Source organism: Triturus cristatus, chromosome 4_1, assembly GCF_964204655.1.
Source record: "Triturus cristatus chromosome 4_1, aTriCri1.1, whole genome shotgun sequence".
Taxonomy (NCBI): Eukaryota; Metazoa; Chordata; class Amphibia; order Caudata; family Salamandridae; genus Triturus; species Triturus cristatus.
Window position 1 is genome coordinate 971,110,579 of NC_140585.1, and position 26,079 is coordinate 971,136,657.

At 50.7% G+C, this 26,079-nt stretch overlaps 1 protein-coding gene across 3 annotated transcripts in view; it reads right to left on the reverse strand.

Annotated features, from left to right (window-relative positions):
* TBC1D15 (TBC1 domain family member 15) overlaps nt 1–26,079 on the reverse strand; it is a 611,295-nt gene that overhangs the window by 45,271 nt on the left and 539,945 nt on the right. For all 3 annotated transcript variants that reach the window (XM_085653851.1, XM_085653849.1, XM_085653850.1), the window contains one exon: nt 13,939–14,025. In XM_085653851.1, coding sequence (XP_085509977.1) covers nt 13,939–14,025 — 87 coding nt within the window. The remainder of the gene's footprint in view (nt 1–13,938; nt 14,026–26,079) is intronic.

Here is a 26,079-nt window from a genome sequence, read left to right on the forward strand (position 1 = left end):
CTGTGCCCCTCTTATTTTCTGTACCCCTCGCCGTCCTCTTTACACTTGTGCTGACTTTGCGCCTCTGTGACCCTTGATTTTTGTGACTGTAACTGTTCTGTGCTCCCCGCTCGCCGCTTTGCTCTGTGCCCCTTTTATTTTCTGTAGCCCTCACCGTCCTCCGTACCATCGCGCTGCCTTTTGTGCCTCTGTGACCCTGATTTGTAGCCATTTTTTCCTCTTCTGTGCCCTGCGCCGCTCTCCGGTCCCCCGTCCCCGCCGCTGCCTCCCCTGCGCCCCCGCCCCCTCCGCGCCCATTCGTCACACCCGTCCCTCGCCTCCTGGCTCCCAGCTGCTCCTCCCTTCCCACCTTCCCATATATGGCGGCCATAGCGCAGGGGCGCCGAAGGCGCACCTAAGGCAAGCCCGTCTGCGCCCGTCCGAGCCCAGCGCCAAATCCCCTGCCCCCCGCACCAGCCAGGAAGACCGCCTCCGCTACGACGCCAAGACCCTCATCGCTCTCAACCCAGGAAGAACTCACACCTGCTGCATGGCCGCCCGAGGCACACCCACGGTCCCTTCACCTGCCGGAACTGCAGCTTCTCCTGCCGTGAAAGCGCCAAGACGCCCACCACAACGGAAGCCAACCAGCTTAGATGCATCCTGATCAACACCCGCTCCACACACAAACACCCCGTTGAACTCTGGGACCTACTCGACACCACATCACCGGACGTCGCCTTCCTGACCGAGACCTGGATGAATGAAGCCTCCTCGCCAGACATCGCCATAGCCATCCCAGACGGGTACAAGATCACCCGCAGAGACCGCTCAAACAGGGCCGAAGGACGAATCGCCATCGTCCACAGAAACATCATCAGGGTCTCAACAAACACCAACGACACCCTCAGCACCGCCGAACACATGCACTTCCAGATCCACACGGACCCAAAGACCACCCTAAGAGGTACCCTCGTCTACAGACCGCCAGGACCCCGGCCTCAATTCCGCAACTCCATCGCCGACCTCATCAGCACACACGCGCTGACCTCCACCGACTACATCCTCCTTGGAGACCTGAACTATCACCTGGAGAACAACAACTCTTCCACCCTTATCGACAATCTCGCCAACCTCGGACTGAAACAGCTCGTCACGACGCCTACCCACATCGCCGGCCACATGCTTGATGCCATCTTCTCCTCAAGCCCCCACGTCACCTTCAGCCACGCTTCCGAACTCACCTGGACAGACCACCACTGCATCTACTTCTCCTTCCGAAAACCACCCACACACCACCGCACCCTACAGACCCCCCGCTGCCGCCGGGGCAAAATCACTGAAGAACAACTACAGACAAGCCTCGCACTCAACCCTCCGACAAACCCCACCAGCCCGGATGAAGGTGCACTCGCCCTCGAACGCTGGATGAACGACTGCGCCAACACCGTCGCTCCGCTGAAAAACCCCACCAACAGAGACACCAGCAGAAGAGTCAGCTGGTTCACCCCGGAACTCCTCAACTCAAAACGCACCTGCCGGAAACTGGAAAACATATGGCACAGCGACAAGACACCAGACAGCCGCATTGCCCACAAAGACGCCATCCGCAACCACCACCACCTCATCAGGACCGCCAAAAGAACCTCCTTCACAGACCGCCTTGACAACAACACACACAGCAGCAAGGAGCTCTTCACCATCGTGAAGGAACTATCCAACCCCAGCTCCAACAGCAACGACATCCCACCATTGCAAGCCCTGTGTGACTCCCTCGCCACCTTCTTTCACCGGAAAATCACCGACATCCATGACAGCTTCGGACCCCGGACAACCCCTGCCGACCACACCGCACTGAACCCACCGCACCCCACCCTGACAACCTGGGCCAACGTAAGCATCGAGGACACAATCAAGACCATGGGAACAATCCACTCCGGCTCCCCATCCGACCCTCTCCCGCACCACATCTTCAACAAAGCCAGCAAGTCCATCGCACCCCACCTGCACAAAGTCATCAACCTCTCCTTCGAGACCGCCACCTTCCCTGAGAACTGGAAGCACGCAGAGATCAACGCCCTACTGAAGAAACCCAAGGCGGACCCGAGCGACCTCAAGAACTTCCGGCCCATCTCCTTGCTTCCGTTCCCAGCAAAGGTCATTGAGAACACCCAGCTCACCCGGCACCTCGAAGACAACAACATCCTAGACCCGTCCCAATCAGGATTCCGCAGCAACCACAGAACCGAGACCGCCCTCATCGCCGCCACAGACGACATCAGGATCCTCCTGGACCTCTCCGCCGCCTTTGACACCGTCTGCCACCGCACACGAGGCACGCGCCTCCACGACGCAGGGATCCGAGACAAGGCCCTGGACTGGACCACCTCCTTCCTCTCCGGCAGACCTCAGAGTCCGCCTCCCCCCGTTCCATTCCGAGGCCTCCGAGATCATCTGCGGCGTCCATCAAGGATCCTCCCTCAGCCCGACGCTGTTCAACGTCTACATGGCACCACTAGGACGCATCGCCCGACAGCACGACCTCAACATAATCTCCTACACCGATGACACTCAGCTGATCCTCTCCCTCACCAAGGACCCCCTCACTGCCAAATCCAACCTCCACCAGGGAATGAAGGCTGTCGCCGATTGGATGGAGGACAGCCGCCTCAAACTGAACACAGACAAGACGGAAATCCTCATCCTCGGGTCCAACCCTCCCGCATGGGACGACTCTTGGTGGCCCACATCTCTGGGGTCCCCCCCGGCCCCCACCGACCACGCACGCAACCTGGGAGTCATCCTCGACTCGAAACTCTCCATGACCAAACAAGTTAACGCAGTCTCCTCCACCTGTTTCAACACCCTCCGCATGCTCCGCAAGATCTTCAGATGGATCCCGACAAACACAAGGAAAACAGTCACCCAGGCCCTAGTCAGCAGCAGACTTGACTACGGAAACGCCCTCTACGCCGGAGCCTCGTCCAAGCTCATCAACAGACTACAGAGAATCCAGAATGCCTCTGCACGCCTGATCCTCGACGTCCCGCGCCTCGATCACATCACCCCCCACCTGAGGAACCTGCACTGGCTCCCCATTGACAAAAGAATCTCCTTCAAGCTCCTGATCCACGCACACAAGGCACTCCACAATAACGGCCCAGCCTATCTCAACAGTCGACTCTCCTTCTACGTACCCAATAGGAAACTCCGCTCTGCTGACCACGCCCTGGCCACGGTCCCACGCATCCAGAGAACTACTTCCGGAGGCAGATCCTTCTCCCATCGCGCCGCCAAGACCTGGAACACCCTCCCCCTCTACCTGCGACAAACCGAAGACCTGCTGACCTTCAGGAGACAACTCAAGACCTGGCTCTTCGACCATTAACAGCTCATCCCCCCCAACCCCCCACCCCAGCGCCTTGAAACCCTCCCGGGTATGTAGTGCGCTTAACAAATTATGTGATTGATATGTGATTGATTGGGGTTTGCCAAACCCACTAATTGCAATGGTTACCATCTGTGGCATTCAGAGATTTAGGCTTCTTATTGGTGCATTTCTGTAAAAGCCCCTCCTTTGTGTGTTCAGCTCTGTTTCTGGCAACTTCACTCAGAGAGCATTTTGGTCGGCCGCCACACAGTACAGAGTGTGATGGCCTATCTTCCCACCTCCCATCTGGCAATTGCAGGTCAGGTTTTTTTTTGTTTTTTTATTTGCAGCCTGCGCTCCATGTTTGCACCCCCTCCCACTCCTCCTTGTTTTTTCTGGGTGTCCTCAGACAGCGCAAGGACCCCTGCTGTTCATTTAGATAGGTATGACAAAATGCTGAAACAATGTTAGATGCTCCAAAAAACAGCCTCAAGCACAGCGGTTAACGTGTGCACTACTGCTTTTGCCATGGGTCTGAGAAATCAGTTGTTACGGAGACTAGGAAAGTTGGATACACTGTTTCCATGGAAAACAAATTGCGTTCATCTGGTGGCCCCACCCAGCCTCTCCGACACACCCGTGGATCCTCATCAAGTGCACATGGGTGGTTGAGTCCATGAGGGCGGTTCTTCCTCTGCAAGGAGCGCACTCATGAATGAAAGGACTGCTGGACATGCTGGTTTCTGATGAGCTGCAGGCGATGTGAGGGAGAAGCGATGGCATTATGCAATGCATGATAAGATTGCAGTGGTAAGAGGCTGGCTGTGGCAATTTCGCTGTGCTTGCATCACCACGCGGTAAACAAACTTTTAAAATTAGTGTTTAGCTGCACGACCGCTGGATAGACCTCGACCCAATCCCAAGGACCGTGGCAGCTGCTGTGGAGCTCAGAACACTACTGTATAGCAGCTGCTGCGGACAGTGTCTCAAGCAAAAGACTAGAGCCAGGGCAGCAGCAGCACGGTTATCGCGGGTTTCGCTGCGACCATGAGGCGCCCCGTAACTGAAATGCCACTCTGCTCGCCTAAAAAATTAAGTGGGTCGGAGCCCTGGATTATATATATTTTATCACTCTACTCTCTGCTAATAAAAATGTGGTTGGTTTATAATAATTTATCAAATATAGGTTGTAGCGGGGTCATCAGCTGCCTGCCCTATGATTTACAGCTGAAGTTCACACACAGTCTCAGTATAGCAGTCTTTGGTATACAGTTATTTTTCAGGAGCTGCGCAACATAGTTGAAGTCGAACTTACTGCCGGTCGGCACGGAGGGTGAGGGGAGGGTGAATGTTGACCGACCGATCAGGGTATAATGATTTTTGCCGTCAGTGAGTCCAGTCGAGGAGTACTTTTTTAAATTATTGCTGCTGGCTTTGGCAGTTGCATGTCGCTCATAAGTACACTGAAAACTTGGCAACAATGATGATTTAATGTCTCATATATATATATGGTAAATGCTACTTACCAGTATGCATCTGTTCTTGGCATGTAGAGCTGCTGCAGTCACATTATTGCATTAGATCGCCGCCTAGTGTTGGGTCCGGATGTTGCACGTTGTTGTCTTGGAAGAGTCTTCGAGATCTCACGAGATAGGTGACTCCTCCCCTGGACTACAGTGCGCATGGACAGCTCCTCCATCGTCAGATTGTTTTTTCGCCATTGTGGCAAAGATGGAGGATAGTAATAGAAAAGAAGGTGTCCATGTAAATGTATCCAAGTAAGATAGTACTGCAACTGTGCCCGGCACCAGGGAGGAGGGTGTGCATGTTACTGCAGCAGCTCTACATGCCAAGAACAGATGCATACTGGTAAGTAGCATTTACCGTTCGAGGCATATGAGCTGCTGCAGTCACATTATTGCATAGACTGTATAGCAGTTCCTCCTCTAGTGGTGGTTACCGGTGGCAGCTGCAGTAGTTTGGAAAAGTGTTTTAAGGACAGCCTGACCTACAGAAGCTTGTTGTTTGGCTTGCACATCAACACAATAGTGTTTAGTGAAGGTATGTATGGTAGACCATGTAGCTGCCTTACAAATGTGTTCCAAGGAGATATTCCCTAGAAAAGCCATGGATGCCCCCATTTTGCGCGTGGAATGTGCTCTTGGGGGAATAGTTAATGTGCGATTAGCTTTTTGATAACATATTTGTATGCACTTAACTATCCATCTGGCTATCCCTGCCTTTGAGATAGGGTTACCCTTATGAGGTTGACAGAAAGACACAAACAACTGTGTTGTCTTCCTAAATGGTTTAGTTCTGTCTATGTAGTAGAGTAGAGCCCTTCTGACATCCAGTGTGTGGAGTGCCCTTTCAAGTACTGACTGTGGTTTTTGAAAAAAGACAGGTAACTCAATTGATTGGTTAATGTGAAAACTAGTTATGACCTTTGGTAGGAATTTAGGGATTGTTCTGAGAACTACCTTATTTTGGTGTATTTGCATGAAAGGTTCTGGAATTGTTAGTGCCTGCAATTCACTTACTCTTCGGAGTGAAGTAATTGCTATTAGAAATGCCACCTTCCATGTTAGGAACTGTAATTCACAAGAATGTAGAGGCTCAAAGGGTGGACCCATAAGTCTAGTAAGTACAATGTTAAGATTCCAGACTGGGGAAGGTGGAGCTCTTGGAGGGATTACTCTTTTGAGCCCTTCCATAAACGCCTTAATAGGTGGTATGCGGAAGAGAGACACATGTTGTCTGTTCTGTAGGTATGCTGCAATAGCAGCTAGGTGTAATCTTATAGATGAATATGCTAGATTACACCTTTGTAAGTGTAGCAGATAACAAATTATGTTTTGGACAGAAGCGTCTAGTGGATTGATTTGATTATTTTGGCAGTAAATAACAAATCTTTTCCATTTGTTTGCGTAACAGGCTCTGGTAGTGGGACGTCTTGCCTCTTTGATGATATTCATATAATCAGGAGGCAGGTTAAGGTATCCGAACTCTAAGACTTCAGGAGCCAGATTGCTAGGTTCATTTGATTGGGGTCTGGGTGTTGTATCTCTCCATGGTTCTGTGTGAGTTGTTTTGGAGAGAGGTGTAGTCGTTGATGAGGGACGATCGAGAGTTCTAGGAGTGTTGTGTACCATGGTTGTCGTGCCCATGTGGGAGCAACCAGGATCATCGTGTTTGTTGCTTTAGTTTGCGTACCACTAATGGAATGAGTGGGGTTGGCGGAAAAGCGTATGCAAATTTGCCTGACCAGTTCATCCATATCGCATTGCCCTTCGACTGCGGGTGTGGGAACCTGGCGGCGAAGGATGGGCATTTTGTGTTTTCTTTTGTGGCGAACAGATCTATGTCTGGGTGTCCCCATGCTTGAAAGAACGGGAGTAGGACTTCTGGGTGAATTTCCCATTCGTGGATCTGTTGACTGTGTCTGCTCAATAGGTCTGCAATCTGGTTGTTCACTCCTGGGAGATGTTCTGCTAGAAGACGGATGTTTTGTGGAATGGCCCATCTCCATATCCTTTGCGCTAGACGTGAAAGCTGCAGAGAGTGTGTCCCCCCCTGTTTCTGTATGTAGAACATTGCTGTCATATTGTCCGTCCGGACTAGGACAGTTTTGTTGGCTATGTGTTTTTGAAAGGCCTTCATTGCTTGAAAGATTGCCAGTAATTCTAGGTAGTTTATGTGGTGTATTTTTTGGTGCGGTGTCCATAGACCTTGCACTGTATGTTGAAGTAGATGGGCTCCCCACCCTGTGAGTCCGTTGTCAACACCACCTGTGGAACTGGCTCTTGGAACAGTCGTCCTTTTGAAAGGTTTTGTGTGTTCCACCACTGCATAGAGCGATGGGTACGACTGTCTACCAACACTAGGTCCTTTAGTTTCCCTTGAGCCTGGTTCCATTGTGTTGCTAGGCATTCTTGTATGGGACGCATTTGTAGCCGAGCATGTGGGACTATGAATATGCAAGATGCCATCATGCCTATGAGTTGCATAAACACTCTTGCTGTCAAAAGAGTCTGAGGTTGGAATTTTTGGATCATTGCTTGAATGTTCTGTATCCTGGCTGGAGCTGGGTAAGCCTTTGCTACTGTGGAGTCTATCGTTGCTCCCAGATATTGCTGTATATGGGAGGGTTGTAGATGGGATTTTGGGTAGTTGAGGGAAAATCCCAGATTGTGTAATAGATGGATTGTGGTCACAGTGTGCTGCAGACATTGGTGATGTGATTTGGCCTTTATCAGCCAATCGTCTAGGTATGGAAACACATAAATATGTTGTCTCCTTAGATGTGCTGCCACTACTGCTAAGCATTTTGTGAACACCCTTGGTGCTGTTGTTACCCCGAAGGGTAGGACTTTGAATTGGTAGTGCTGTCCCTGCACTACAAATCTGAGGTATTTCCTGTGTGCGGGATGAATGGGTTTGTGAAAATATGAGGCTTTCAGATCTAGCGTGGCGAGAAAATCGCCTTGCTGTAGTAGTGGTAGTACTTGTTGGAGTGTGATCATGTGAAAATGATCGGAGTGTATATAGGGATTGAGGGGACGAAGGTCGAGAATGGGCCTGAGGGAGCCGTCTTTTTGGGGGATTAGGAAATAGAGAGAGTAAACTCCCTTTCCTTGTTGCTGCAGGGGAACTGGTTCTACAGTGTGCTTTTGTAGCATTGCTAAGACCTCCTGTTGCAATAGTATGGTATGTTCGTCTGACATTGGTCTGTGTTTGGGTGGTATGTTGGGCGGGGTAGATGTAAGTTCCAGACAGTAACCAGAATGGATAATTTGCTTCACCCACCTGTCTGTTGTGATGGATTCCCAGACAGGTATGAACTGTGATAATCTGCCTCTGGTGTTAAGTGGTCTGGAGGCAGGTGTAAGAGGTCACTGTTTGGGAGTGGTGGAGGTACGGTTGTTGTTGTTACCTCTACCTCTGCCTTTAGTATGGTTTCCTCTATATCCTCCTCTGCCTTTGTGAAATGTGTTTTGAGAGGTAGTTTGGAAAGGTTGAGAGGTTTGTGTATTATTCCCTCTCCCTGTACCTCTGTAGGAGGATCTACGAAAGGAACGTTTGGATTGATAAGACTGCAGTGCACCCATAGATTTAGCGGTGTCAGTGTCCTTTTTCATTTTGTCTAGTAGGACATCTGTTTCAGGCCGAACAGGAAATCTTGGTTAAGGGGTTGATTGAGAATAGTGGTTTGCACCTCAGGTTTGAAACCTGATATGCGAAGCCATGCGTGTCTTCTTAACATTACGCTTGTATTGACTGTTCTAGAGGCTGTGTCAGCTGCATCTAGAGCACACTTTATCGAGGCATTAGTGATGAACTTTCCTTCTTGGATAAGATCATTTGCCTGTTGTTTATATGGGTCAGGGAGATGTTGTAGCAGCTCCTCTAGTTTGTCATAGTGTGCCCGGTCATATCTAGCTAACAATGCTTGTGTGTTAGCTATCCTCCAGGTGTTGGCTGCTTGTGAAGCCACCCTTTTCCCTGATGCCTCCAGTAGTTTGGACTCTTTCTGGTGGTGCAGCATCGCCAGTGGTTTGTGAGTTCGCCCTTTTTCGTGCATTGGCGACTACTAAAGAGTCCAGCTGTAGTTGACCCTTGATGTATGTAGGGTCGGAGGGTGCTGCTCTATATTTCTTTTCCAGTCTAGGGTTGAGTATTCTAGCCCTAATGGGGTCTTTGAATATTTCTGGTGCATGTTTTAAAACCCCTTGGAGCATGGGTAAAGTGCGAACACTTCTTTCTGTGGTTGGGAAGGTGTCCAGCAAGAAATCCTCTTCCAGAGGGTCAGCATGCATATCTACCCCGTGGAAACTAGCAGCCCTGTCTACTAACTGATGGAATGCAATTGTGTCGTCAGGAGGGGATGGTTTTGAAGGGTATGGTGTGGGGTCTAGAAGAGGTGTGTTATTGTCTGGTGAATATGGGTCTCCCCATGTGTCCAGGTTGGGATTTGTGTCATCAGGATCTTCATAAGGGTCTTGTGGATCATGATCTATGTCCTCATCTGGGTCCCCAACAGGCTGTGGAGGCATGGGGGGTGTGTATGGCACATAAGGCAGAATAGGAGAGAGAGGAGGAGGGGTAACAGGCCTAATAGGAGAAGTAGCAATGTCCTTCCTTTTTAGAGGAATAGGAGAGGGTAAGGCAGGATGAATTTTCCTCTTGTGGAGCACCACATGACCTGTGTTAGGGTCTATGATGATTCATTTCTGTTTTGGATCGACAGGATCCGGAAAAAACAGCTCCTCCTCTGTATTTGGTGGTTTCGGCACCGAAGAGTTTTGGTGTTTTTTACCGGGAGTCGAAGGCTTTGTAGGCTTCTGCTTCGACTTGTTTGGCTCGGGAACCTTGTTTTTGTTCGGTTCGGGAGCTTTCTTGACTTAGACGTCCTTTTTCGGATCGACCGTTTTCTTGGGTTCGATCTGTTTTTTAGGCTCGGTGACCTTTTTGGAGTTGTTAGTCTTTTTCGGGTCGATTAACTTTTTCGGGTCTATATTTTTCTTGGGATCGACCGTTTTCGACTCGAGATGCTTCGGCTCGACGTTTTTGGGAACGGTCGAGTCTTTCGGCGCCGGAGTTGGTGCAGTATGTGTTTTTCTCGGCGCCGAAGGCATTTTGGGTGTAGGGAGATACTGTTTGCTCGGTCCTGAGCTACCGGAAGGCTTTTCTATTATCTTCGGAGCCGGGCCCGAGGGTGGGGCTTCCGAAGGATGTTTTGATCGTGACGAAGGCCTTGTGGCGATGTCTTGACCGGAGCCTTATGTGGGGTGATTGGGACAGTGGCATCGGTACTCACGTGCTGCCCCGCTGGGATTGGGTCATCGGAGTCCGATTCTTAGACTGTGACGAGCTGTAGATCGTCCGAGTCCTCGGCATCCGAGGGGTCGTCGAAGATATCGTCCGGTGCCGGTGCTGCTGCTTGTCGATGGGCCCTTCGGTTCCTGATTGTCTTTTTGGAATGGAAGAGTGCGCAGGCTGAGCAGTCTTCTTCTTTATGCTCCGGAGATAGGCATCTGTTGCACACCGGGTGATGATCCGTGTGTGGGTATTTAGCACCACACTGGGGGCATTTTTTGAAGGGGGTCCTTTCCATGGGCCCGAGGCCCGAGTGGCGTCGATAGGCCTGCGTCGATGGAAATATGAGAAATAAAGTCTTGTAAAGTTGTAGGGTATCGACCGGAGAGCAATCCCGTCGAGATACTTTGATTTGCTGTGAAGAAAGTTGAAAACTTCGGAGTCGAAGTTAGCGTCACAGAAGTACATCCGAACCCGATGGAGGAAAAAAATAATCTGACGATGGAGGAGCTGTCCATGCGCACTGTAGTCCAGGGGAGGAGTCACCTATCTCGTGAGATCTCGAAGACTCTTCCAAGACAACAACGTGCAACATCCGGACCCAACACTAGGCGGCGATCTAATGCAATAATGTGACTGCAGCAGCTCATATGCCTCGAACATATATATATATATATATATATATATATATATATATATATATATATATATAGATATATAGATAGATATATAGATAGATAGATAGATAGATAGATAGATAGATAGATAGATAGATAGATAGATAGATAGATAGATAGATAGGTTTCCCTCGTCTTCAATGCTTGATTTTGCTTGCTGGAAAGTGTCAGTCAGTCATCGAATGTCACTCATAATTTCACTGACATTACGGAAATGTCATACATAAGCATTCTGAAGCCTTGGTAGCCATGCACTGAGAGGGTTCATTACTGTGGGCTCAAGACTGCAGGCGGCAGGCCGAGGGTTAAAGTCCTTCTATAGAAGAACTATAAAGAAAGGCACTGTACAAATGCACTTTTCATGTTATTTAGTGAGCAATGGAATAGGTTTCGGAGCACTGTGATGGGAAGCACCGATATAGCAATCGTTCCAAGTGACACCCTTTTTATTGTCATCATTAAACTGTGCTGAAACTGACAGCTAATTAAACCAGGGTTGCTTCTCTGTAGTATTCGATAAATTGAATAACTCATCAAAACAACAGTCCTGTCTAGGGAAGCCCCATGCCACTGTACAAGCACACATTTGTTCTGTTGTACAGTTTGTTCTGCAAGTCCAGGCCTCATCTGTTTCTTTCAGTTAAGCAGGGCTATGACTGCTGTGCCAAAACAAAAACTAAAAATAATTCTGACCGTGCAACACAAGCACACATGCCTTACTGTGCATGTTTTACATGTGTACTCTGCATGTTTTTAATGAAGCGAAGAGACTGCCTCATCGCTGTTTATAGTGCCTTGTTTTTATGTTTCTTTGCATATTTCAGGAAGTTCATGTTGTGGTGGTGTCTGCTTCTATTGTATTTATGTTTTTGTTTGTGTGTAAAGAGCCTCTTTGCGTTTCCTTGTGGAATTCTCTATATTTTGTGTACCTGTGACTTAATAGTAAATTTCAGTATGTCCGCATTGAAGTCCGTGTTTTTTTATGTGTTTGTGTGAGATTCTGTTTTTTTAGAGTTGTGCTTTAATCTGTTTGTGTGTTTTCTTGAATGCGTATCATTCTACGTTTGCGTGTTTGTGCTTTTCTGTTTTGTGTGTTAAAGTGTTTGACTCTTTGCACACAGCTGTCACTTCATAAGATGCTGGTGCCCGAAACTTTTCTCAAAGCCAGCAGACGGCACCCACGAATGGCATGATTGCCGGATACCAAGGATATGTAGTCTGGATTCCACCTCGTGCGTTATTCTGCCATCACCAGGCATTCTGACCCTTTATTTCACACCTGTGGGGTTTTTTTTCACGTCAAGACAAGCAGGACACATGCACTCCTCTGCAAGACATGGTGCTTGTCTGGTCCCAGTGGTAATTCCCAATTCTTAGTCCTCTAGCCAATGCTGTTAGGTGCTTCTCTGGTCACAGTGGTAATTCCTCATTCTTAGTCCTCTAGACAGTGCTGCAGCGGCTTCTCCAGTCCCAGTGGTAATTCCTCATTCTAATTCCCCTAGACACTGCTGCAGCTGTCGCTATCTTCCCAGTGGTAATTCCTCATTCTTAGCCCTCTAAACTCATCTAATAAAAAATATAATGTACAACGCCAAGAGCTCTCACTTTCACAAATGCAAGAACAAAGAAAAAAACGAAAAATCTCATCTATCATTACAAATCTATACTGCTCATCACTATACTCTATACAACAGCACTCTATCCTAAGACTGCTCTTTACTACTATTTACACACATTTCACTATACGGCGAGACCTCCTGGCATTGCCAATGTTTGGACTACGCTGTGCCATAAGATACCCACAATAGGATTTTTGTTAAAATCTTAACCACCAATTGTTTTCAAGTAGGGGCAGCTAAAATAGTTGAGGAGCTCTGTCATACATTGTGGGACGTAGCATTCGGAAATTCCATGGTTCTCCTGCAACTAATTATGGGCTGGAAATTAAGATATGTACCCACTAATCTTGAGCTCACTCCTAAGAAAATGGTGTCTCTGTTCTTATGGATGCAAATTTATGCTCATTTCAGGAAATCTATACGAAGCATTATCCGTGTTTTACACTTTTATAGTTTAAAACGTTTTTTGATTTAGTTCCTATCTGGGGTTCGTTCTATCAAGCCAACTATTTGGTACAAGATCTTAACGAAACATGCTCTGGGTGTAGATTTTGTGAAAGTCTGAAGATTCTCTGGAGAGAGACTGGTCTATGCCAATTGTCTCTACATGGAAGAATGAAGGAGGACCTTTAGGGAGACTACGAGTTTGTTAAGAAAGGATGCAGAGCAGCCAAATATTAATAACTGTATTCCATTCATTTGGAGGACTATAACCCTAGAGGGTTTGACTGTGGGGTAGACCATATTTTCTGTTATACACGTTGAGAGGTTAGGGTCACTTATCCTCACATGGTTAGTGGATGGCTTTCACTGCAGATATTTTGGAGGGATATTATGGTGTAATTGAATAGGGCTCTCTCAGCAGATATTGCTTTGACTGCATTACTGGTCCTAACATGTACTATGTCTGGGCAAGGATTATCAGTTACTTCTTTATTTGGGTTTAAATGTGGCTCGATTGATAAGAGCGCAGGACTGAAATGCAGAGGGGATAGTGAGTGCAGAAAGCGCAGAATTGGAATGTGGGAAGGATATTGAGTGCCGAAGCATGACCATAACAGCTATGGTTAAACAATGAATGTGAGATTGTGACTACTGAAAACTCCAGGTCCCTATGACTAGCCCTGTCCAGTGTTTGGTAATTGGGATCTCTGTGATTGCAAGGTCGTCCGATTATTTACGTTTGATTCTCTTTTGTCGGTTCAGGTTCAGCACCAACGCGGATGGTCGAAGGTGGATACCTTCACAATGTGTCATTTACAATTAAAAGTAATGAGGTATGTCGGTTGGGAGCTGCTGTGGGGCATTCTTTGTAGCTTTGCTTTTGACTTTTTGGGCTATAGGAAGACACAAAAAAGATGGTGACATTGGTGATGTGTCATGGTGTTATGTATGATGTCATGAACAAAAAATGTACACACTGCAGTAAATCCCCACTTCATATTTACTCCTAGAAACAAACATGTTCATACTTTACCTTGCATTTCATCACTTGCAAACAAATTGCTTCTGCTTTACACAGGACATCATCAACATCAAGTTTCATGGATAGCTCATTAATGTGCTAAAATAATAAAAATTAAACATTGAAAAAGTAAGGAGAGATTAAGTATTTACATTTAAAATCAATACAATAAAAACATCAAGTTCATCTTAATAAAAATATAAAATGCATGTTCAATTTCAACATATTATGGCCTTCCATTGTATTCATGAGATCCTAAATAGTTGAATACATAGACAGATAATCCTTTAAATGAAATAACTGCAGGTGTTGCAAAACACACTAAAACTGTGATTTGAGAAAAGCTGATCTCTAGCTTATTTAAATACCATGCACTTTCTATACTTGAATAGGACTTGTGAACCAGAAATTCATTATTATTACCATACACTGTGCCCACGTACCTGCCCTACATCGATTTCTTCCATGCTGCCCCTATCTCACCTAAAGGGGCTTAGGAAATCTTATACAAAATAGGAGCATGCAAGTATGTCTGTGATAACCCTTAAATATAAAATGTCATCATTGTGTCAGATTGTTCTTAACAGAAAATTGTTGAAGATCAAGCTCACAACGTTTAAAATAATTCGGGGACTGATTTAGCATTTGGTAGAGAAGGTGCTCCATTGCAAAGGTGGCGTACCCTCTACGCCAAACTGAAGGTCCGCCCGCTTGATTTATAGATGAGTGGATCTTGCGTATGTCAGCGGCGAAGACAACTCTGCCTCTTCATTGACATACTACCCTGCTGATGGCCCGACGGAGAAAGGACCCTTGCAGGATGGCCATTCAATCACCTGCCCCATTTAGAGTGGGTGGCTGAATGGCCAGTTTTCATTATCTGTCACCACTGGGTAAAACCTGGCAGTAAGAGACAGTGAAAACTGCAAAAGGACCTCACCCCATAGCAGACAACCCATGTTTAAAGTTTGGCGGATGATACAATCATGTTGACAGAGCCGTCGATCAAACTTTTAAAACTTTTAGTACAATGACAGGAATGGTTACTCCTTGAGGAAGATGGAGTATTTAACTTTGTAGCTCTGACAGAGTAAATAACATACTCTAATATCTACGTTAGGCCCTTAGTCCTCACTGTCTCTTTTAAACTCCTACTTCTGCTTTTGCCACTGTACGGTTGAAATAACTGACAATGTTGACTGCGTATCCTGCAATTTATAAAATATTTTGTGCCAGATCATGCCTTTTACAAACTGTGGTACAGAGTCTGAGGTGACAACACGTTTTTAAAAACTGTCCTCCCTCTGCCAAAGACTGCCTAATTAAATTAAATTCCATGCATGTCAGTGATTGAGTAGTTGAGATAAGACGGCCAAACAATGAACGATAAAGTGAACACTGCCCAGCTCAAATATTTTTAAAGCCTTTATGTCATGTCTGGTAAAAAAGAATTGCTTGAACTATAGAGTAAACTGATTGTGTACTTGATCGAGCTACCCTTCTTTAAATATAAATGTTTTATTACATAAACAAGCATGGCAAATTTACTGTTGATGGAAGCAGATGTGTCTTATGACCATCCGTCTCCTCAAACTGAAGTCCCAAAGACATATTTATGGATACTGATGCCACCATCAGTTACTTAAAGCCCAGCTTCTAATTTTGCAGTGTTGCAACAATACTGGTGATAAATTATACTGGTTTTATAGAGGCTGACCACTGTTTTTTTGGCTTCAATAAAGGTTTATACAGCTGCTCTCAACCTCTCAAGACCCACCATAATGTGCTTCAGCAGCACTGTTAAATCAGCACTATGGAATACCAAGACATGGGGTGAGCCACGTTATGGCAGAAAAGAACAAGTTACTTACCTTCGGTAACGCTTTTTCTGGTGGATACAGTATCTGCCTGTGGATTCCTCACCTTGTGAATATCCCCTGCGCCAGCAACGTTCGGAAACTTTTGTAGCAGTCCACGCCGATGTGGTCGAAGACGACGTCACAGAGACACGGCTCCGCTCGCGACTCCGCTGACGTGACCGGCTCCATAAGAAGACCTCATCGGCGTGATGAAGTCAGTTCCGCCCCTTTTTTCCGTGCCTTCGAGGCACACGGACAGATTGACAGCAATATATACACAGTATACACAGAACACAATATGCATATCAACACACCCAGTGTGAAAAATAAATAACAAAGCACAAGAATTAACATAATGCTTTTGACAGTGATAAACACACTTGAAACCCATCAATAAAGTTACAGGCATAGAAGAACAAGTTACTAACCTTCGGTAACGATGTATCTGTAAGAAACATTAGTTAGTTAGATTCCTCACCTTAGAATATCCCCAGGCGTCAGACTGGATCCGGAAGATTTTTCGTCAGCAATACCCCTTGCGCGTCGCTAGGCGTCGTCTGCGGCTCCGCGTCCGTCGTCGGCGTCGTGCGCCGGGATGACGTCGTCGGAGTACTTAGACGCCGCCCTCGCGCGCTGACGTCAGTTCTTGTACATAGCCTTCCGCGCCAGGAACGCAGAGCCATGCAAAGACCGACACTGGTGCCAAAAATAAAATCTAGGGGCCTGAAAGGACAACCTTAACCCTAGATGTCAGTTCGCAGAACGGGGAGGATGGGAGGGTCGGTGAGGAATCTAACTAACTAATGTTTCTTACAGATACATCGTTACCGAAGGTTAGTAACTTGTTCATCTGAAAGAAACACGTTAGTTAGATTCCTCACCTTAGAATAGATACCCAAGCAATACCATCCCCGGTGGTGGGTCTGCGAACCAAGATCACACCAGAAAGTCCTGGAGGACAGAACGGCCAAAGAAGCCATCCCTCCGGACTTGGCTGTCAAGGCAATAATGCCTGGCAAACGTGTGTAGAGAAGCCCACGTCGCCGCCTGACAGATGTCCTGCAAAGGGACTCCCCGTCCCAAGGCAGTAGTAGCCGCCGTGGCCCGAGTAGAATGGGCGCGCAGCCCAACAGGAGGGTCCTTTTTAGCCAAGGAATAGCAGATTTTTATACACAAAACGACCCACCGAGAGATGGTTCGTTTGTGCACAGCTTTCCCCTTCTTAGCGCCCACGTACCCAACAAAAAGCTGGTCGTCCACCCGGAACTGTTTTGTGCGGTCCAGATAGAAGGAGAGCGCACGTTTTGGGTCCAGACGGTGGAGCCTCTCTTCCTCTTTGGAAGGATGCGGAGGCGGAAAGAAGGTGGGCAAGGTGACAGACTGCCCAAGGTGAAATGGAGTCACCACTTTAGGAAGAAAAGAGGGACGAGGCCGAAGGACAACCTTGTCCGGATGAACAGATAGAAAAGGAGGCTTTGAAGATAAAGCCTGGAGCTCACTCACCCGTCTAGCCGAGGTGATGGCTACCAGAAAAGCAGTCTTTAGAGTTAGAAGACGAAGAGGGCAATTGTGAAGAGGCTCGAAGGGAGCGCACATCAGGAATGTCAAAACCAGATTCAAGTCCCACTGAGGCATTACAAAAGGGGCAGGAGGGAACGTGTGTGTAATGCCTTTGAGAAAGCGTGTAACCACAGGGGACTTGAAAAGAGAAGGCTGATCAGGAAGCCGCAAGAAGGCGGAGATGGCAGCAAGATAACCTTTCAGGGTGCCCAGGGCAGAGCCCTGCCGGGCCAGAGAAAGAAGGAAGAGGAGAACCTCAGAAAGAGGGGCGGAAAGGGGATCCACAGCCTTTGCTGTGCACCATGCCACAAATTTGTTCCACCGGCAGGCGTATACCGACTTTGTGGAGGGACGCCTGGCTGCCAGAATGATATCACAGACTTCAGGAGGCAAGTCAAATGGCATCAACTGCCGCCGCTCAATCTCCACGCATGGAGGTGGAGGCTGGACAGGTTCGGGTGGAGGACCGTCCCCTGCTGCTGCGACAGAAGATCCTCCCGAAGGGGCAGACGTATCGGGGGATCGGTCAACAGACTGAGTAGCTCGGGATACCAGTATCTTCGTGCCCAATCCGGAGCCACCAAGATGACTTGGGCCCGGTCGCGCCTGATCTTCTTCAGCACTCTGGGCAGAAGTGGTATAGGCGGAAAGGCGTACAACAGACCGCAACTCCACTCGTGACGAAAAGCGTCGCCGAGCGAGTGCCGCCTTGGAAATTCCAACGCGCAGAACTGCTGACATTGCGCGTTCTCTTCGGTGGCGAATAGATCTAACCAAGGCTCTCCCCACTGCTGAAAGAGGCCTTGCACCACTTCGGAGTTCAGACGCCATTCGTGATCCATCATGCACCGGCGGCTGAGTTCGTCTGCTCTGGCGTTCAGAGAGCCCGCCAGATGTTGAACCACCAGGGTGACGCCCTGGTGTTCCAGCCATGTCCAGAGGCGCAGAGCCTCCTGACAAAGGGTCCACGACCCCACCCCGCCCTGTTTGTTGCAGTACCACATGGCGGTGGTGTTGTCCGTGAACACCTGCACGACACTTCCCCTGACAGAGGGAAGGAAGGCTTTCAGTGCAAGCCGGATCGCTCTCAACTCCAACAGGTTGATGTGGAGACGAGACTCCGCCGGAGACCAGAGGCCTCTGATCTCCGCCTCTCCCATATGGCCACCCCAACCCAGGAGGGACGCATCCGTCACTACGACATGCTCCGGTTGGGGAAGGGAGAGGCTCTTGCCCTTGACCCACTCGCGGTCCGTGAGCCACCACTGCAACTGCTGTGCAGTGCCCTCCGAGATCAAGACATGGTCGGACAGGTTGCCGTGATGCTGGGCCCACTGAAACTTCAGGTCCCACTGCAGAGCCCGCATGCGCCGCCTGGCGTGATGCACTAGTAGGATGCAGGAGGCCATCAGCCCCAGAAGCCGCAACACTAGCCTGACCGAAACCCGGGATAGAGGCCGAAAGATGGGAATCAGGGCCTGTATATCCCGGACCCGCTGTTCCGGTGGATGGACCCGGAACTGCGCCGAATCGAGAACCGCTCCGATGAAGAGGAGCTTCTGAGAGGGACTCAAGTGTGACTTCGGCACGTTGATGGAAAACCCCAGCAAATGCAGGAGATCCGCCGTAGTCTGGAGGTGGGAGACGACTGCCTGGGGCGAGCCCGCCTTCAACAACCAGTCGTCGAGATAGGGGAAGACTGGGACCCCTGATCTGCGCAGATGAGCTGCGACCACCGCCATCACTTTCGTGAACACCCGAGGGGCACTGGTGAGGCCGAAGGGGAGCACGGTAAACTGAAAGTGCTCTTGGCCCACCGTGAACCGCAGGTAACGCCGGTGGGCCGGCAGGACGGGGATATGGAAATATGCGTCCTGCAAGTCCAACGCTACCATCCAGTCTCCAGGGTCTAGGGCAGCTAAAACCTGAGCCAACGTTAGCATCTTGAACCTTTCCTTTCGGAGGAAGGCATTGACGTTCCGGAGGTCCAAGATAGGGCGCAGGCCCCCCTTGCCCTTCTTGGGAACCAGAAAGTAGTGGGAATAACAACCACGACCTACTTCTGGACTCGGAACGCGCTCGACGGCCCCCTTGGCCAAGAGAGCCGAAACTTCCTCGCGGAGAAGATCCAAATGATCCCCCGAGATACGGTGGTGCTGTGGTGGCATGGCTGGAGGGGTCGTCTCGAAGGGGAGGGAGTAGCCCCTTCGGACGATTTGCAGCACCCACCTGTCCGATGTTATGGACCGCCAGTGGAGCAGGTGATGGCGAACTCTGCCGCCCACTGGCGTGGTATGGGCCTGAAAGCTCGGACTAGGAAGGCTTTGAGGCGGATGCTGCCGGGGTGGATGTGGGCTGACCACGTCGGCCTCCATTTCCGCCACGGCGGAAGCCACGTCCGCGACCGCGCGCAGGTTGGTTCTGCGGCTGGTGGCTCTGCGGACGTGAGGAGGCGCCCCTTCCTTGGCCACGAAAGGGGCGAAAAGCGGAGGTGTGCGCCCGCGGAGCCGAGAGGCCCAAGGACTTGGCCGTAGCCCGGGAGTCCTTAAAGCGGTTCAGCGCACTGTCCGCCTTCTCACCAAACAGGCGAGTGCCATCAAAGGGCATGTCCATGAGGGTGTTCTGGACATCCCCGGAAAATGACGTGGACCGCATCCAGGCGTGGCGGCGGAGCGCCACCGTGGTGGAAATCGCCCGACCTAGCGAGTCCGTGGTGTCAAGCCCACATCTTATGGCGTGCCGTGCTGCATCCCTCCCATCGGCCAGAGCCTGGGAAAGACGTGGCCGGACCTCCTCCGGACACAGGGGCAGCACGTCCTCCACCGTATCCCACAGGGAATGGGAATAACGGTCCAAGAGACAGGCGGTATTTAAGGACCGCAGGCCCAAACTAAGGGACGAGAACAGTTTCTTGCCAAACTGCTCGAGTCTCTTGGAATCCCGGTCCGGCGGAGCGGTCGGGAAGGAGGATTGGGAAGTAGAGGCCTGGATAACCAGACTCTCGGGGGTGGGGTGTTGGGACAGGAAGCTGGGGTCGCCCGGAGCAGGGCGGTGGCGCCTGGCAACGTTCCTATCCACAGGAGGGACTGTGGAGGGCTTGGACCAGGTGCCCTGCAGAACGTCAGTGAGGGCCTCGTTAAACGGCAGCAGAGGCTCAGTGGAGCTTGCTGAGGTTTGAAGCACCTCAGTGAGGATGTTGGTCCTCACAGCCACGGCAGGCAACTCGAGCCCAAGGGCCTCAGCCGCCTTGCGCAGCACCACAGAAAATGCTGCACCCTCCTCCGAAGCCACGGTCGGAGGAGAAGTGAATCCAGCGTCTGGCGAGGTGTCCAGCCCGCTGGCCTCCCCCAGTTCATCTGCCCAGTCCTGAGAAAGCTGTGACTGAACAGCCAGAGGGTCCTCGAACCCCTCCCAGTCGCCCCCTTCTTCCGATTCCTGATAAACAGGAGGAATGATCGGAACCGGACTGTAGAGATGGTAGGTCTCTAGCGGCGTCGGATGCGGCGTCGGCGGACGCCGTGCCGGCGTCGGGTCCGGATGAGGGCTAAACTGGGGCGTCGGCGTCACAGGCGTCGGCGTCGGCGGCGCCGGTGACGGCGTCGGTGGTTCAGGCGTCGGCGCCGGTGGAGGAGTGACAAGGTCAACCGGCGTCGACTGGGGCCCAGGCATGGGCCCCGCGGGGACCTGCGGCGTCGAGACCGGAGTCGTCGACGGCGCCGGAGCCGCCGGCACGCGAGGTCGCCCAGTCGAGCCCGCGGGGCCCGAAGGCGCGCCAGCGGGCGTCGACGGCGGGGCCAGGCTCCTCATGGCCGAGAGGAAGGCGCTGATCTCCGCCGGCGCCGCGTCAGCCCCAGGGACCGGAAGGTATGGGGGCGGACGCGGCACCTGCGGCTCCGCCGGAGCCGCGGGGGTGGAACCACTTGGACCCTCGGCCGAGTCGCGCGACCGGCGAGGGGAGTCCGAAGAGCGATGTCGCCTCTTGGACTTCTTTGAGTGCTTGGACTTACCCGACGACTTGGAGCCCGACGATCGATGGTGGCGTCGGCTAGGGCTCCGCGAGCGATCCTTGGACCTCCTCCTGGACCGGGATCGCGCACGACGCGGAGCCGAGTGGCGAAGCTCGAGAAGCTTGCGGGACCGCTCCCGCCTAGCCTTCGAAGTCAGGGCCTGGCAGTCGTTGCACGACTCCGCGTCGTGGTCGAGGCCTAAGCAATAGAGGCACCGGCGGTGGTGATCGGTCACCGACATCAGTCGATGACAGTCTTCACAAGCCTTGAACCCAGGCATCCTACCGGCACCAGATGTCGACAGACAGGGATCAAAAATGATCAAAAAGAGTTAGTCAAAAAAGACTAAAAGGGGTAGCTCTCCCGGATCTGCGCTTACTGGCGCGGAAAAAAGAAGAACTGACGTCAGCGCGCGAGGGCGGCGTCTAAGTACTCCGACGACGTCATCCCGGCGCACGACGCCGACGACGGACGCGGAGCCGCAGACGACGCCTAGCGACGCGCAAGGGGTATTGCTGACGAAAAATCTTCCGGATCCAGTCTGACGCCTGGGGATATTCTAAGGTGAGGAATCTAACTAACGTGTTTCTTTCAGATATACCGGTATAGAAGGATGGACAACGGGGAGGCGGGTGGGTCAGTGAGGAATCCACAGGCAGATACTGTATCCACCAGAAAAAGCGTTACCGAAGGTAAGTAACTTGTTCTTCTGATGGATACATCTGCCAGTGGATTCCTCACCTTGTGAATAGATTCCACAGCAGTCCCCACTCCCGGAGGAGGGTGTCCACCCTTCTATACCAGAAAGTCCTGAAGGACGGAATGAGCAAAATGTCCGTCCCTCCTCACCTCGGAGTCTAAACAATAATGTTTTGCAAAGGTGTGAAGGGAGGCCCAAGTTGCCGCCCTACAAATGTCCTCCACAGGAACCCTCCTAGACAAAGCAGAGGTGGAAGACTTTGCTCTAGTGGAATGAGCTCTTAAACCCTCCGGAGGCTCCTTACCAGCCAAAGAGTAGCAAATCTTGATGCACAAGACAATCCACCTGGAAAGGGTGCGCTTGTGCACCGCTCGACCTTTCCTGCAGCCAGCAAAGCCCACGAAGAGCTGATCATCAATCCTGATGTCCTTTGTCCTTTCCAAGTAAAAGCTCACCGCCCTTTTAGGGTCCAAACGGTGAAGTCTCTCCTCCTCCTTGGAAGGATGAGGGGGAGGATAAAAAGAAGGAAGGGTAATGGATTGTCCCAGATGGAAAGGAGTTACCACCTTAGGCAAAAACGCAGCCCTGGTCCGGAGTACCATTCGTTCAGCATGCACAGTCAAGAATGGGGGCTTTGAACTAAGAGCTTGAAGCTCACTTACCCTCCTTGCCGAGGTAATTGCGATAAGGAATACCGTCTTGAAAGACAACAGCCTCAAGGGACACTTATGTAAGGGCTCGAAGGAAGAACCCATAAGATAGGTTAATACAAGATTTAAGTCCCATTGGGGCATAATAAAGGGAGTAGGAGGAAACTTATTTGTAAGACCCTTTATAAAACGAAGAACATTAGGTGACTTGAACTGCGACGGCTGATCCGGCAGGCATAGGAATGCCGACAAAGCCAATAAATATCCTTTAACTGTGGCCACAGCAAAGCCTTGCTGAGCCAGAGAAAGGGCAAACTGTAGAATGTTAGACAGGCGAGCCTTCAAAGGATCAATGGACCTCTCTCCGCACCAAAGCACAAATTTAGACCACCTATATGAGTATATAGATTTAGTGGAGTGTCGCCTGGCCGATAAAATAACATCCACCACATCTGGCGGGAGAGAGAAAGAATTCAGGTTGCCCCGTTCAATCTCCAGGCATGAAGGTGTAAGCTCTGGAGGTGGGGGTGTAGAACCTGCCCCTCCGACTGCGAGAGGAGGTCTGCCCTCAGAGGGAGACGGAGCGGAGGGCACGAGGAGAGGTGGAGAAGATCTGTGTACCACACCCTTCTTGGCCAATCCGGGGTGACCAATATAACTTGGGCCCGGTCTTGGCGAATCTTCCTCAGAACCCGAGGAATCAAGGGTATGGGAGGAAACGCGTAAAGGAGTCGTGAGCCCCAACTCAACTGAAACGCGTCCCCCAACGCTCCCTGCATCGGATACTGGAGACTGCAGAATGACGGGCAGTGAGCATTCTTGTGAGTGGCGAACAGGTCCACCCGAGGAGTTCCCCACATCCGGAAGACGTAACAAACTACCTCCGGATGAAGCCTCCACTCGTGATCGGCGGAGAACTGCCGACTGAGACTGTCCGCACGTACGTTCAGAACCCCGGCCAGATGATTTGCCATCAGACAAATCGGATGGTCCTGAGTCCAGGACCATAGACGCAGGGCCTCTCTGCAGAGACAAAGAGACCCCACTCCTCCCTGCTTGTTTATATACCACATCGCAGTCATGTTGTCCGTCAGGACTTGAACAGACTGACCGCGAAGGGAAGGGAGGAAGGCCTTGAGTGCCAAACGAATCGCCCGCAATTCCAGAAGGTTGATATGAAGTAACCATTCCTCTGGAGACCAAAGTCCCTTGATCTCCAGATCCCCCAGATGAGCACCCCACCCTAGGGTGGATGCATCCGTTATCACTGTGGCCACCGATGGAGGAAGATGAAAGGGCTTTCCTTGAGACAGATTGCCCTCCACGCTCCACCAAGATAGATCCGCTGCAGCTTCTCTGGAGAGCCTCACAGACTCCCTGAGATCTCTCTTGTGCTGATACCACTGCTTGCGGAGACACCACTGGAGCGCACTCATGTGCCAGCGTGCATGGTTGACCAACAGGATGCAGGAGGCGAACAGACCGAGCAGGCGAAGGACCTTCAGAACTGGAACGACCGCTCCGCTGTCAAATAGAGGAATCATTTCCTGTATGTCGAGAATCCTTTGTGGAGGAGGGAATGCTCGACACACAGTAGTGTCCAGTACCGCACCTATGAACAGGTTGCGCTGAGAAGGCACCAGGTGAGATTTGGGCACGTTGATCGAAAACCCCAATTTGTACAACAGCCGAGTTGTATCCTGCAGATGACGCAGCACCTTCTCCGACGACTCCGCCTTGATCAGCCAGTCGTCTAAGTAAGGGAAAACTGAAATCCCCGACCTTCTGAGATGGGCTGCCACCACCGCCATCACCTTTATGAAGACTCGAGGTGCCGAAGTAAGACCAAACGGAAGGACCGCAAACTGATAATGTTGCGACCCTACCGTAAACCGGAGGTACTTCCTGTGCGACTTCAGGATGGGGATGTGAAAATACGCATCCTGCAAGTCGAGCGACACCATCCAGTCCTCCTGATTCAGTGCCTGGAGAACCTGCGCAAGGGTGAGCATCTTGAACTTCTCCTGTTTCAGGTAAAAGTTCAAGATTCTGAGGTCCAGTATCGGATGCAATCTGCCGTCCTTTTTCGGAATCAGAAAGTACCGGGAGTAGCACCCCTGACCCCTCTCCTGCTCCGGAACCACCTATATCGCACCTTTTTGAAACAACTTCAGAACTTCCTCCTGCAGGAGAAGACGGTGGTCCTCCGAGCAAGCCCCTTGGCAAGGAGGGTAATTTTGAGGGAACTCCCGAAAGGGCAGGGCGTACCCATTTTCTACAAGATCCAGAACCCAGAGATCTGTAGTTACAGACTCCCAATCTTGTAGAAAATGGGTAAGCCTGCCCCCCACAGGACCAGCATGATCCGGAATGTCGAATCTAGGGCTGCTTTGCGGTGGTGGGAGGGGCAGAGGAGGAGGAGAGCTGACGGTCACGTGTGCGACCCCTAATTCTTCCTCTGTAACCTCTTGACGAGGAACCTTGCAGCTGCTGCTGCTGCTGGGTCGGTCTATAGGAGCGAAAAGTCGCCTTTCCAAAGCCTCTATACCTCTTGAAAGTACCTCTCGGCTGGGATTGAAGGCCCAACGACCTAGCCGTAGCCTTACTCTCCTTGAAGCGTTCGAGAGCAGCATCCGCCTTCTTCCCGAACAAACCAGACCCATCAAACGGCAAGTCTAATAAAGTTGACTGAACATCAGAGGAGAATTCAGAGGACTTTAGCCACGCACCCCTCCTGGTGGCAACCGAAGACCCCATGACTCTGGCCACCGAGTCCGCCGTGTCCAGACCACTTTGAATAACTTGTCGAGCAGCCGCCTGGGCATCAGTCAGAACTTCATTGAAGCCGGCCCGATCCTCCTCTGACAGCATCAGAGCCAACTTTTTTGCCGAGTCCATAAGCGCATGGATATAGCGTCCCAACAGACACGTTGCATTTGACGACTTTAACGCCATACTGGCTGATGAAAAGACCTTTTTGGCTGATTGGTCCACCTTTTTGGCCTCCCTGTCTCCTGGAACCTGAGGAAATGCCCCTTTTGATCGTCCCGAACAAGCCGCCTGAACTACCAGGCTTTCAGGCGAAGGGTGCGAAGATAAAAATTCAGGATCCCCAGGAGCCACTCTATACCTCCTAGCGACTGCCTTGGAGACTGCAGGAGCTGAAAAAGGTTTGCCATACCTCCAACACAGGTTCCATAATAGCTTTGTTAAATGGTAACAAAGGCTCTGAGACCGCAGTCGGCGAATGCAACACCTCCGTAAGAATATTGGACTTAAACTCAGTTGTCGGTAATTGGAGGTCCAACAATTCTGCAGCTTTTCTTATCACCGCATGATAGGGTGCTGCCTCTTTAGAGGGTTCATCCGATGGTGGA